The sequence below is a fragment of the Cynara cardunculus genome (genome assembly GCF_001531365.2).
Source record: "Cynara cardunculus var. scolymus isolate 2C chromosome LG 3, CcrdV1, whole genome shotgun sequence".
Classification (NCBI taxonomy): Eukaryota; Viridiplantae; Streptophyta; class Magnoliopsida; order Asterales; family Asteraceae; genus Cynara; species Cynara cardunculus.
In genome coordinates this window covers 4,510,228-4,524,343 of record NC_037530.1, presented here as the reverse complement: position 1 = coordinate 4,524,343, position 14,116 = coordinate 4,510,228, and the positions used below count along the sequence as shown (strand labels likewise).

Sequence of the window (14,116 nt, the reverse complement as noted above, 5' to 3'; positions counted from 1 at the left end):
CCTCTTTCGTGTCGTTTTCCTTTTCTTTTTTGATTTTCCGTGTTTTGCATGATGAATCTTCCGAGTTCTTGTATTACGGTTTTTTCGTTTAACAAAATTGAGCTTATACAATTCAATCAATCTTATTAGCTATTATTAAATGTTTAATATGTTTGTATATACCCAAACTTTTACAAAAAAAAATTGAAACAAAAATTATCTGTTATTTATTTTTATTTTTTTTGAACAAAATTATATGTTATTTTAGAAAGTAAAATTGTGTATCATTATTACTATATTGTCCAAAAACTATCTAGCATCGTCAAATCGTAATAAAATAACCGCATTTCTGACATCTTATTTCCAATTTATATGAAATGTTTATTATGGCTGCCAAAAGTGCTTTACGACTATAACGCCATGAAACTATTCCATTTCTTTGTTAGGAGTGAACAAACATAAATCGTAATTTTTTATTTTTTTTATTAACCTGGATATCCAACTTGTTATGCGAGTCGACTAATCCTAGGGTGACCACATGCTTTGCAGATAGTCCGGAGTCACGGCATTTGAACCTCCGTGGCCACAAGGGGATTTTTATTCCTCCTTTGATTTGAACCTGAGACCTCCTGGTACTTTTGACCTTTGGAGCCAAGCTCAAATCCTAAAAAAATTACCCTATTAACAATTATTATTTATTACCCGGACGAAAAAACACCCATATGATATTCCTATTTCAGACCCTATTCAAAGTTCCATTAAAAATAAAAATAAAAGCAACGTATCTGTAGATGGTCAAAACCACCAGCCACCATCGTCAGCCATTGTTATCTTTGTAGTTTTTGGTTGCCTCTTTCTGATCTTTCTTGCTTCAACCAAAATAATATTTGTTTGCAAAAAGAAGTTCAGATTATTCAAGTATACTCAGTAAAAGATATCCAACTACGAGCTTTCTAGCACCATTAAAATAGTCAGGATACTAAAACCATTATGTACATCATCCAACAGAACCATCACTCTAGCTGATGACTACATGCACCATCAACGACGTAATGCTGAAAGTTGTAACTAATGCCTATGCGGGTTTGTGATTGAACAAAGACGATTAATGGCAAAGGAATCTAGTGTTGATGATTTATACTTCTGATACTAACAAGTTGAAATTTGTCAAGGAATGGTATCAAAACATCTGGAAAAAAGGAAGTCGTACAAATTTCAACCATAAATGGTGTCCATGTTACTGACAATAACATTGATTTTTTTTCATTTCATTATGCCTTTGTCTTTACCATTATAAAAAAACGTGATAAATTAAGACACGCAACCTTTTATTTAACAAAAAGATACAAAATGAATATACATATTTTGATTTAGTAAAATAATTTTATTCAATTTTGATTTACTAATTTTTTTTTTTTTCTATTCATATATATACACTAGAAGAATACTCGCGCAATGCAGCGAGACACATCTTCATTTTAATGTTATATTTTATAATACGATTTTATATATTTTTAAGAAAGCAATAATGATTTTATTTTTTAATAAGATATAAATTTGAAGATATCATAAAAATTTAAAAAATATATATATCAAATCAATTATTTACAAGTTTTAATTTTTTATGTAATTTCTTTAAATCTTTTTATTATAATTTAATTTAAGTTTAATTATGAAATAATTTATTTTTGGTTTAATAATATAACATTTAATAAAGATAATAATTCAGTATTATGTTAGAACTTAATGATTATCCTAATTATATTTAGATTTTTTATATTTAAAATAAGATGTTTATCATGTATTTGATTATGTTTATCTGCAGTTAGTTACACGAATTCAGATATGAATCTTTAATAAGTTGTACTTACGTACAATCTACTTGTAATCTTGAATTTTAAGTAATATGCATTAATAAACAGTATTTTACGCATAAAAAGTGGTTTTTAAGAGTTTTTGTCAAATGTTTTATAATATAGTATATATATATATATATACTTGAGATCACGTAAGACCCGTCTGTTTTCGTGAGACCCATTATATCTTAATGTTTTTTATACTTAACTATATTAGTCAACCCCATCATGTCAATATATACAATGTTTAATATTATTAAATCTTTTAAGTAAAATACTTTACTTAAGTCAAACCATGATAAACATTGACATTTTTCTCAAGCAAATAATTTAAATATTATTAAATCTTTTAAGTAAAATACTTTACTTAAGACGATAAATCACAGCATAATTACCACCCCACCTCCAAAGCAAAAAGTAGCACAAATCCAAGCATGTACAGTTGTGCACTACAAAAATAAATAAATAAATAAGTTGTTATTTATCGATTTTTAACGAACACGAAAAAAGTTATTCTAATAGAATGATGATTATATCAAATCATAAAAGCATGTAATAAAAAAATAATCGTAGTTATAAAATAAATGAAGCAAAAAAATCATCATGTAAACCACAAGGGTGGTGCCTGATTGGTTTGAGCTTGACTCCAAAGATCAAAAGTACCAAGAGGTCTCAGGTTCAAATCCAAATAGGAATAAAAATCCCCTTGTGGCCATAAAGATTCATATGTGTTGACTCCGAGCTATCTGCAAAGCAGGTGGTCGTCCTAGGATTAATCGGTTCGCTTAGCAGATTGGATATCCAGGTTAATAAAAAAAACCATCATATAAAAAAATAACAAATTTTCAAAACTATTATTAAACATTATCGTTAAATAAAACGTTGTAAGTATTTTTTAGAAGTTTTGTATAGTTTATAATCATCTACAACTGTATTTATAATGATTAGTAATTGTTAAACCTAATTTTTGTGTCAGATCATTAATAGTTTATAAGTAAAATATATATTATTTATGTTGAAAATGTTGTAGGATTAGGGATTCATAGGTTCACTTAAGGTGGGAGCTAATGCTTGTTGACTTTTTACTTTTGACTTTTTATTCTCTTGGTGCAAAATCACCTTCCACCCAACCAACCACCACTTGTTTTAAGTGGACAATAAATGTGGTTGACTCTATAAATTTTATTCCACCCTATCATAATAAGGCTATTATTTATCTTTTTTACATTTGAAATTATATATTAATGGAGATGTCAAACATAAGTAAAAGTCAAAATTCAAAAAAAAAAAAAATATATATATATATATATATATATATAATGAAAGTATGCCAATTTAGAGGTTCATCTTGATGACTCCAGACGACGTCAAAACTCGTGTAATCGTGTTCATTGAGGTTCACATGTGACGACTTCGTGATGGTCATTTGGAAGTGAGTCAGTTATGTATAAAGCTGAACCGGAAACCTATGATTACCCAAAAAAAAAGTCAAAAGTACTAGAAGGTCTCAGGTTCAAATCCAAAGAGAAATAAAAATCCCCTTGTGGCCACGGAGGTTCAAATGCGGTGACTCCGGGCTATCTGCAAAGCAGATGGTCGCCCTGGGATTAGTTGGTTCAAATAACGGGTTGGATATCTAGGTTAATAAAAAAATAGTTATTTTATAAGACAAATTTTTAATTCAAACCTTGCTTGGATGCTTGTGATTTTGATTCCATATATTTATAGTTAGAATTTTATATATGTAAGTATTACTTTTATAAATACACTTTAATAAGATGTGCATTAATTAATATGTAAATTGTTTATAAAAAGTAATAGATATTTGCTAATGGTGATTAACAAAACTAATGATATAATTTGGTCAAATAGTGACGCCATCACTCCAATATAACGATATTTATATGTTTAAGACTTGTATGTGTGAGTGACAACTTTAGAAGGCGAAAGAGTGGGAAAGTGGCTTTTCAAAAGAGAGTAGTTCCAAACCCACGTAAATGTTTTTTTTTTTTAATTTTTAATATTAAGATCATGGTAATAAATTAAATACTTAGGGAGCGTTTGGTTCGAAAAATGATTTGTAAAGAAATGGAATCAATCAAAAGAATTGGAATTTGGGAAATTGAAATGGAATGTTATCAGGTTTGACCATGTGTTTGGTTGACATGAATGAAACTTAATCTGTCTAATGAATTTGAATATGTTTGTTTGGTTTGCAACATAATTGAAATGGAATAATAAAAAAGACAAAAATACCCTTACTTCGATATTTTTTTTTTATTTTTTTAAAATACAAATAACAATATAAAATTAACATTTAATGAGGAAGAAAAATGTTTATCATTTATTGAAATATATATATAAACATAAAACATAAAAAAAAATTCAACCAACCATAAACCAAACCATTCATGTTGAACATCAAATACTCATATATAAATATTGTTACCAACAAGTGTTTATAGATAGCATCCAAGCAATAAGCAGCGACTAGGGTCTAATAGGAGCAGAAGGGGATTTGTTCATTTAAACACTTTTGGATGGAATGGAATTCAATCATCAGATTTGGTAAGGAATGGTGAATTCCTCAAATTTGGAAATCTTTGGAATTCAATTCCATTCTATAGGTAACCAAACATTGGAATGGAATTTGGTAAACGAAATTGACTATTCCAATATCATCAGATTCCGACGGATTCCGACGAACCAAGCGCCCCCTTAATTGTTTGGGATATGAATTTAAAAAACACGTACAAATTATGAAGATTAATTTTATATGATGTTTTTAGGGGCAATTTCGCTCATCTACACCAAATGAGCAGTTAGGGGTTGCAATTTATTCCGCCCAGCCCACGAAGGTTACTACCCCTAATAGTTTGTCATGACACGATTTAGACCAGCAGCTAACTCAGAAGTAGAGAGAGTCGACTGTTGGAAGCATGAGAGCTGAATTAATCAAAGGATGAGATACTCAGGGTCCCAAAACCAGCAAAAAGAAAATAGAAGAAGGCCCATAAGAAGGATAGTCGACCTAGAATCAAAGAGGAGGAACACAAAAGACAAGAAAAGAGAGCATTTTTACTTTCTTTGAGCTTATCCAATTACTAGAGGTGGCTGAAGGAAATCTATCTGTAATCGACATTGTTGTTTATTTTTATTGAACTTAGTGGAACGTTGATCGCAGTCACCCACGATTTTTCCCATGTACTTTCGGATTTTCCACGTCAACACCTGATACGTGCCATTTATTTTCCGCATATTTCTTTTACTCATTTTTTGCTTTTATAATTATGGCTGATTACACTGTTTAATCATTAAAACTCGTAATTTTAAGGTTTAATTATAGTTCAACTCAATCATATAACTCATACTCTAATTAAGTTGTTGATATTTTTATTGTCAAAATTTACCATTGTAATTCCATTGTAATTGTTTTTTTTATTAATCTGGATATCCAACCCGTTATGCGAGCCGACTAATCCCAGGATGACCACCTGCTTGCAGATAACCCGGAGTCACCGCATTTGAACCTTCATGGCCACAAAGGGATTTTTGTTCCTCCTTAGATTTGAACATAGGATCTTCTAACATTTTTGACCTTTAGAGCCAAGCTCAAACCAATCAGACACCACCTTGTGGTTTCCATTCTAATTGTTGTTGATTATGATTGGAGACAAATGGTAAAGCAAGTTGTTAAGGTGGTGGGAGGCAGTAGATATTGGCCACAATATTGTGTTTCACAACTTGCCAAACTAGAAGAGGCACACAATATGCAAAGTGGATAAGATTTATGCGTCATTTTCACATTATTCTCAAACTACGAATCTAATAAATATCTCGGTTTTTGATGAAAGTCGTAACAAAATAAGTAATCATGTTATAGATTTTAATCAAAACAAAATTAAATACAAAACTATATATTTGTATGCATATAGCATTTTTATCTGGTTTTGGATAATAATACAGATTAATTGGTTTATACATATTTTAGGTTAATCGACTTATACGAGGAAATAGCAATTTCCTTATCAATCTCACTTTCTATATTCACATCATGTCATTATCTAACTTCACTCTTACTTTACTTCACTCTCACCCAAGTGTGCCTTGTCTCATGGTCAGCTCATATCAGCTATTTTTATTCGATGGCATTCTATATATGTTTTGATATACTGTTTTTGTGTGTCTCGCCAGCATGCAATCATCACAATCACCTACATTACCTCGTCAATCAACTTTGACCCTTTTGAATGCTTTCATGTTCCAATCAACATACTCCAACCCTCTACCCCTGTTCGTTTAGTAAAACAGCTAAAGATACATTAACCGCGACCTTTCATCAATGTTGTATGGTAGTAATGACATATCCAATATTTTAAATCAGGATATACACGGGTATGAGAAACAACTTTTGAAGTAATGCACTAGAATAACAAAAAATTATTTTCTGCAAACGGTTCGGTACGGACGAAGAAATTTCTAACAAAAGGGTCGGAATTCGTCAATAGGAAATGAGAGAAAAACCAAGCAATGCCAAGAGCTCCGTCAATCCGCTGTTCATCGATAGACGAAGCTCTCTCTTTATCATCTCGCGCCAGATGCAACAAAGGATGAGTCCTTTTTCCTTCTAGTAAACGACGAAAGCACCTAACAACCCATATGAGCAAAACTTGTTTGGGAAAACGACACATAAAAAAGGGTTAGCCTGTCACAGATCTGTACTCGACATACCACGTATATTTGCTCCTAACGATAGTTACAAAGGTTTCACAAACGAATCGGATATGTTTATGATTCCTTTCAATGTATAAATGTATCTTTTGGTGTAAAAACAAAAAAGTCGTTTTGTTTAAAATTCTTGTCGATTCGATCAACTTTTCTGAGTTCAGCGGCATAAAACTCGAATAAAACTTAGAATTCATAACAAAATTAAAATATATGTAGAAACATTCTTGGCCAAATACCCTTTGGCGTTTGGTTTGATTTTTCACCTCACGCTATCATGGAATGTTGAAAACATAGTATCAAATCAAAGCAAACGATTCCAAATATTTGGGACCCAACTAGTTTTGTAATGCATAACAATTTTATTTGTATATACTCAATAAATATATTCTAATTATTAATTAAAAATTAAAAATTAATTATATTTATTTTATTTATCTCAAAGAACATTATAAAAATCTCAATCAATTTTAGTAAAAGCAAAATAATCTCATGAAGTAAAACAACCGAAGGTGAAAAATTGTGTGAAAAGGAAAGTTAAGGTGAGATGTGTAAGAAGGGATTCTAGATCATTGATCATCTTTAATCTCAAACCCACTCATAAATCGTGCTTTAATATGGGAATTGATTCGGTGCATCTCATCCTAATGTGTATCCGAAAGTGTAGATTTCTTTTTACGCTTCTCACCTTAACTTTCATTCTCATCGGAATCCAACCCAACAACTGAGACCTCTGGGGGCGGTTTGCTTTGAAAGACTAATGAAATTAGAATTACAAATTCGATGGTTTAACTGTTATCATCTGTTTAGTTTGCAAAACAGATGGAATTGAATTACAATGGACTCTCTGTAAACTGTTTTTATTTAAAAGTCTTATCATTCTATTGGTTTACCATGGAATCCAATTTCATTTGTCAATTCGTCTACAATTCTATGAAATTTATACAACACATTTTAAATATCATATCTAACATAATTCGATTTAATTATGATTTTTTCAAATTCTAATTTCTTTAACATATTTTAACTAAAACAACATTATTAGAACCATATATCTTTACATTACCGCTTTATATTGGTTACCAAAATGCTAACACATGATTCTTTATCGAAACTTAAAAAAGCAAATAAACTTGTGAGTTGTGACAATTTAAAAAAAAAACTCATGTAATTTTAAAAGTGATGTCATATATATATATTATTTAATATAAGAATTAGGTTAAATTATACATTAAGAATATAAAAAGTAAATCCTTTTTTTTGTAAGGGTGTCCGGGCCAAAGCCCGACTAATCCCCGGCAAATTTGGAGGCTAAACACGGTCTCATTTAAATGTCGCCAACACTTCCCTCCTAGGGCTCGAACTCGGGTTCATGACTATGTCATGCCCAAGTCTTTACCACTAGGCTGGAAGGTCTTTGACATAAAAAAAATCCAAGGAGAAACAAAAAAGAAATGAAATTATACAATGGTGGTGTCTGATTGAGCTTGACTCTAAAGGTCAAAAGTGTCTGAGGGTCTCAAGTTCAAATCCAAGGAGAAACAAAAATCCTCTTGTGGCCACGGAGGTTCAAATGCGGAGACTCCGGGCTATGTGCAAAACAGGTGGTCGTCCTGAGATTAGTCGGCTCGCATAGCGGGTTTGATATCCAGGTTAATAAAAAAAATAAAAATAAAGATGCATTTAGACCATCTTCAACCCAACACTAAAAACACTAAAACATAGGTGTTTTTATCTTCAACACAACACCAAAACACTAAAAAATGGAGGTTAATAAAGTAGGTTTCCGTAATCAAATATTAATATTAAATTCAACTTTTACAATTATATATACAGATTAGGCGAACAATCGTGTGAGAAGGAAAATCAAGATGAGAAAAAAAAATCGATCCGGACCCTTGATCAGCTTTAATCTCAAACCTACCCATAAATCACGCTTCATATATGGATTGATTCATTGCATATCAGTGCATCTCATCCTAATCTGCATTCAGTGGTGAATTTTTTTTTTACATTTCTCACTTTAACTCTCTTTCTTATCGAAACCCAACCTATATAGATTAATGGTTTAGTACATTAAATAATATTATTTATTATTATTATTTAAATATTTTGGTTGGAAACACGTAACGTGTAAATTACGATTAAAAAAGATAAGGTAAAAGGGGTAGTGGCTGCCCGTTAAGGGAATTACTTTTCTTAAGATCCATACAGATGGGCGGTGTTGCGGGCAGCGCATAAATATCTGCCTACTTGCTGCCAATCATTTTAAAAGGAAAAGATATTTTTACCTCTTAATTTATTTTTATTATTTTTACGGAGACACCCTTAATTATTAATGATAAGCCATGAAGAGTCCCTCTACTTTCATAAGTTCTTTGATTAGTCCCTTTACTTTTGAAAACCAATCAACACAAAAGATAACATGCTTACAAAAGTTCCCAAAAAGTAACCTAAATTATTGTGTTAACTCTATGAACTAATCATGGCCATTGATTTTTAAAATATAGGGTTGTGATTAATTGTATTATAGATTTAATTTAGTACCTTATAATCTCACAAACATATGTGAACATAGTAGCTCAAGGGTATTTATGTAAAAGAGGAGGTGCAAATCAATAGCATCGGTTACAAACAGTAAAAATCGTATATGTTTAATTGTGTTCATATATGTTAAATTTTTTGTTCATAATTGCCACAAGTGTCCACATATATGTTCAATTTGTGTTCATAATTGCCACAAATGTTCATATATGTCAATTTGTATTCGTAATTATCACAAGTGTTTACATATATGTTCAATTTGTGTTTCTAATTAGTACAATTGTTCATATATGTCAATTTGTGTTCATATGGGTGTATATATGTCAATTTGTGTCATATATGTCAATTTGTGTTCGTAATTACCAAGACACTCGTTTTGATTATTTATTTCACTTCCCGATCTCGAACGCCGATTGTCACCATAAATAATTTTAACCTTATCAATGTTGTCTTCCAATGTCTTTATCCATAATTGCTTGAACGATAACAAACATTTTAATGACGGATCTCCTCTACCAATCACAAATTTATAAATATTAACAATGAAAGATCACTATTAAAAATGCAAAAATCATGGGATTTTATGGATCTTGTAACTCTCAATTAATGATATAAGAGTTAAAAAAATTTTACGCATATACCATTTACATTAAATTCTTAGATATAATATAACCTAATACTAAGATTGATTATGATTGGTTGAAAAGATTCATGACGTTAACATAATAATTTGAGCTAAAAGTGAAACGAATCCAAAACTTTAACATACCGTTACAAGTGAAGTGAAGTGGAATTTCTGTATTACTTATGACAATCATAATACTTTGCTTGTTTTTTTTAAAGAAAGAACATCCCACATGCTATAAAAGTATAACTTATTGTGATATGGCCATTCTCCTAATTTTTGCCTCTAACAATGTCAAAAATAGTATTTCCCAAATTAGCAGTTTTTGGAATCTTACAGTATTTTAAAAACCTCGAAAGATTTTCTCAGAAGTGGCATCTAAACTGTTATATTTTACAAATTTTAAACATGCACATTATTCATATAACTAATTATACATGCACATTTTTTAAAGTGAACACATTTTTTTGGGTCATAATATAAAGTTAACTATCGTCCTTAATTTGTAATAAAAACACTAAAATGAATCTGATTGTTCGTTCTGACACATTGATGATGTACATGTTACTGTGCTCAAGCGTACTCGACTCAGAGTGGTCCATTTTGGTGGTTCGATGCACATCACTAACAATGGTTGTATACCTCTATTCAATAATCATACCGAATAAGGGGTTTTAATGACATTCATTATAACTTAGGGTTCCTTAAATGATGTATCAAAAAGATCAAGGGGTGTTTTTGTAAAAAAAGTATTTTAATTTTCAAAGGCTAGAAACGTCCAGAACGACAAGAAGGACAGTCGTATTGAAACGACTTGGTCTACGATCACTCGTTATTTGTGTCCAATAACACTGAAGCTTTAGATACAAAAAATATGTATCTAATGTTGTGTGTGTATATTTTTAATGGCTGAGATCCATCCAACTCGCCACGTGGCCTACCCTCGGCAAAGTTTTATATCTTGTGGAGATCTCTGTCCACTTGCACCCATCATGTGTGGAGCCCACACGTCCATATGATGGAACATCACATGTCATCCGGAAGCATCATGGCATGGTTTATGGTCTCCATGGACACAACCATCATGCATCGCATCCTATCATGCCATTTTGGGTTTTTATAAATGTAAATTCAAATCACAATATTTTAAATGAAATTAATTAAAATAATTCCAGTTTGAAAAGTGAGACAATTTTTTACATTTGAAACTTTATAATATTTTTGTTGTGAATATTCAGATTTTTTTTACCTTCACAACGTTTTGATGTGAAGTTTCAAATGTAAAAAAATAGTATCACGAAAACAACATGTTCTTAAGTGAACCCGTTCTTATAAGGTTGTAAACGATAAACGGAATGCAACAATGCTAATTTTACAAATCCAAATAAAATAATTTATAAATTAAATTGTAATTTTCATAAAATAAAAAATTGAAAAAGAGATGCGAAGATGACATAAGAGGGTCGGTTGAGGCACATTGAATATAAAAATGGTGTTGGTGGAGAAAAAAAAGAACTGAAATATTTAAATTAATTAAAAGGCAATAATGATGATTAAAATAAGATGCTTCAATAATTATGTGATTAATATAATTAAGTGAGAGAGTCGTGGGCTATTGTGCATCGTACACGTGGTGTGGTCAATTCAAGTGGTGGGACCCTGGAGTGCGTTTAAAGAAATGAGAGCCAATGAGGACGGAGTTTTACAAGGTTTGGACGGTGTTAAGGTTGAATTTTTTGGTTACAATACGTTCTTGTTTATTTGTTTTCAACTTCAATTAATGTAATATTTATACTATAACTGTTAATATTTTGATGTATTAAATATTTGTAAAGAAGTTATTATGACTTGCAACTTCTTTTGAATGGGGTTTAATCTATATTATATTTATAAAATATTTGATAAAAAAATTTAAAAACAATTTTTATGCGTAAATTACTGTTTATTAATGTATATTACTTAAAACTCAAGATTACAAGTAGATTGTGCGTAAGTACAACTTATTAAAGCTCCATATTTGAATTCGTGTAATTAACTGCAGATAAATATAATCAAATACAGGATAATCATTGAGTTCTAATAGAATACTGAATTTTTATTCTTATAAAATGTTATATTATTAAATTAAAAATAAATTATTTCATTATTAAACTTAAATTAAATTATAATAAAAAATTTAAAGAATTTACATAAAAAAATTAAAACTTTTAAATAGTTGATTTGATATTAACATTGATATATTTTTTTTTTCAAATTTATTATGATATCTTCAAATTTATATCTTTATTCAAAAATAAAATCATTATTGTTTTCTTAAAAACACATAAAAGCGTGTTATAACATCGACAGAGACATATAATAAAATAGAACATTAAAATCGAGATGTGTCTCGCTGCATTGCGCGATTACTCTTTTAGAAAACTAAAAGGGTATTCGTATAATTTAATAATATATATTTCGATTTTAATGTTTCGTGTTTTTTTTGTCTCAGTCAATGTTATAATATGATTTTATGTGGTTTTGAGAAAATGATAACTTTTTTATTTTTGAATGAAATATAAATATGAAGATATCATATTGACAAAAAAATATTGATATTAATATCAAACTAACTATTTTTTTAATGTATTTCTTTAATTTTTTTTATTTTAGTTTAATAATATATTTTTTATAAAGATAATAATTAAATATTTTGTTATAATTTAATGATTATCCTAATTATATTTTAGATTTTTTATATCTAAAATGAGATGTTTATCCTCTAGAATTTAGATTATGTTTGTCTGCAGTTAGTTACACGAATTGAAACATGAAGCTTTAATAAGTTATATTTTCGTACAATTTACTTGTAATTTTGAATTTTAAGTAATATGTATCAATAAACAATACTTCATGCATACAAAATTGTTTTAAGAGTTTTTGTCAAATACTTTATAATATAGTGTAGATACGTAGTGGATATATATGAATAAATAATATATTTTTAGATGAAATAAGCATGTGTTAAATATTTTTTTATATTGAAATGAATATAATATCAATTTGACGTATGATTTAATAAAAATAAACTGTGATGATGTAATATTTAAATGTAGTTTGAAAAATATGTTTTGAATAAAATCTTTGTTTACTTCTTAATAGTTTCATTAAGAAGTGAATATTGTTTGGAAAGAAAAACGTGTCTCTTAATGGTTCTAAAACCATCTGAATGATTTTGTATCATGAACTTTCCTTAACCATTCAACGCCTTAATTTCATTTTAAACAATTACCAAAAAAATATATTTTATTTTGCACTATATCATGAGAGTCTCTTAATTCACTTTACATTGTACACCAATAGAATGCGAAGAAAGTAGAGATGATTCAATGGATATTTATCATTAAGGTGTTCGGTTCAAGATTTCTAGTCGTTAAGTTTGATGTCGAGTGCCGGATGTAAAATGAGTTCTCTTATACTATTTACTGAAATACGATAAATGCTTGACAATATATTGTTTTAAGAAATATTTATCAATGATTTTACAAGCATGTGTTATATGTTTATACTGCTCGTAGTTTGTGAAGTGTGGATTGTTGAATATGCACGCATAATATTTCATTGATGCTTATTGTGCATGAAAGCTTTGGTGGTGTTTGTGGATCGGTGACTTGCGCAACGGTCCCATAAGAGTGTGCATCCTTTTGAATACGTTTCACATTGCATAAGGGACTGCCAGGCTGTAGCTAGTGTGTGAAGTCACAGGTGTGTGTAACTGGAGCTAGGTTCCCACTGTATATAGTTAATCGGGTGAGAATGTGGTCTTTTGAGTCTGGATTCATTTTTAGCATATGATTTATGAAATGATGTTAAATCTGGTGTTTGTTTTTACATGGTGGCTTACAAGGATTTCACCAGACCTTTTGGTCTAATCCTCGTTTTCAAGCTGAAATATTTTCAAACGATTATCAAAGTGAGAAGGCTGATATGAGAAAGCATAAGCTATAAACCTGGGAAAAAAGTTGTTTCAGTTTTAGTCTGCTAGTAGAAATGTTTAGTTACGAAACTATTCATTTATCTTCCGCATAGTTGTTACCATGCGACCAAATTATCTGGTGCTACACAATTAGCCCTTAAATCTTGACTATTCATTTTTTAACGGAAGACTATGATTACTTCTTTATTTCTCATATATTTGACATTTCTCAAATAAATATATAGCCAATAACATTAGTAATGTGAGAACCACAAATAGATACCAATCTTAAAATATTGTTTCATATTCTTTTGATTTATTTAAGACTAAAATTTAAGGTATTGTTTTATAATGTATATATTTCGTAGTATGAAACTCTTTTACATGTATTTTTTAATTTCATATATATATATATATATATATATATATATA

At 29.6% G+C, this 14,116-nt stretch overlaps 1 protein-coding gene across 1 annotated transcript; it reads left to right on the top strand.

Moving 5' to 3' along the window:
* The first annotated feature begins 5,512 nt into the window (after positions 1-5,512).
* LOC112508651 lies at positions 5,513-6,473 on the top strand. Its single transcript, XM_025113329.1, is given in 2 exon segments — positions 5,513-5,596; positions 6,264-6,473. Coding segments are annotated over 2 exon segments (270 nt in total). The 3' UTR covers positions 6,450-6,473.
* Positions 6,474-14,116: the final 7,643 nt, after the last annotated feature.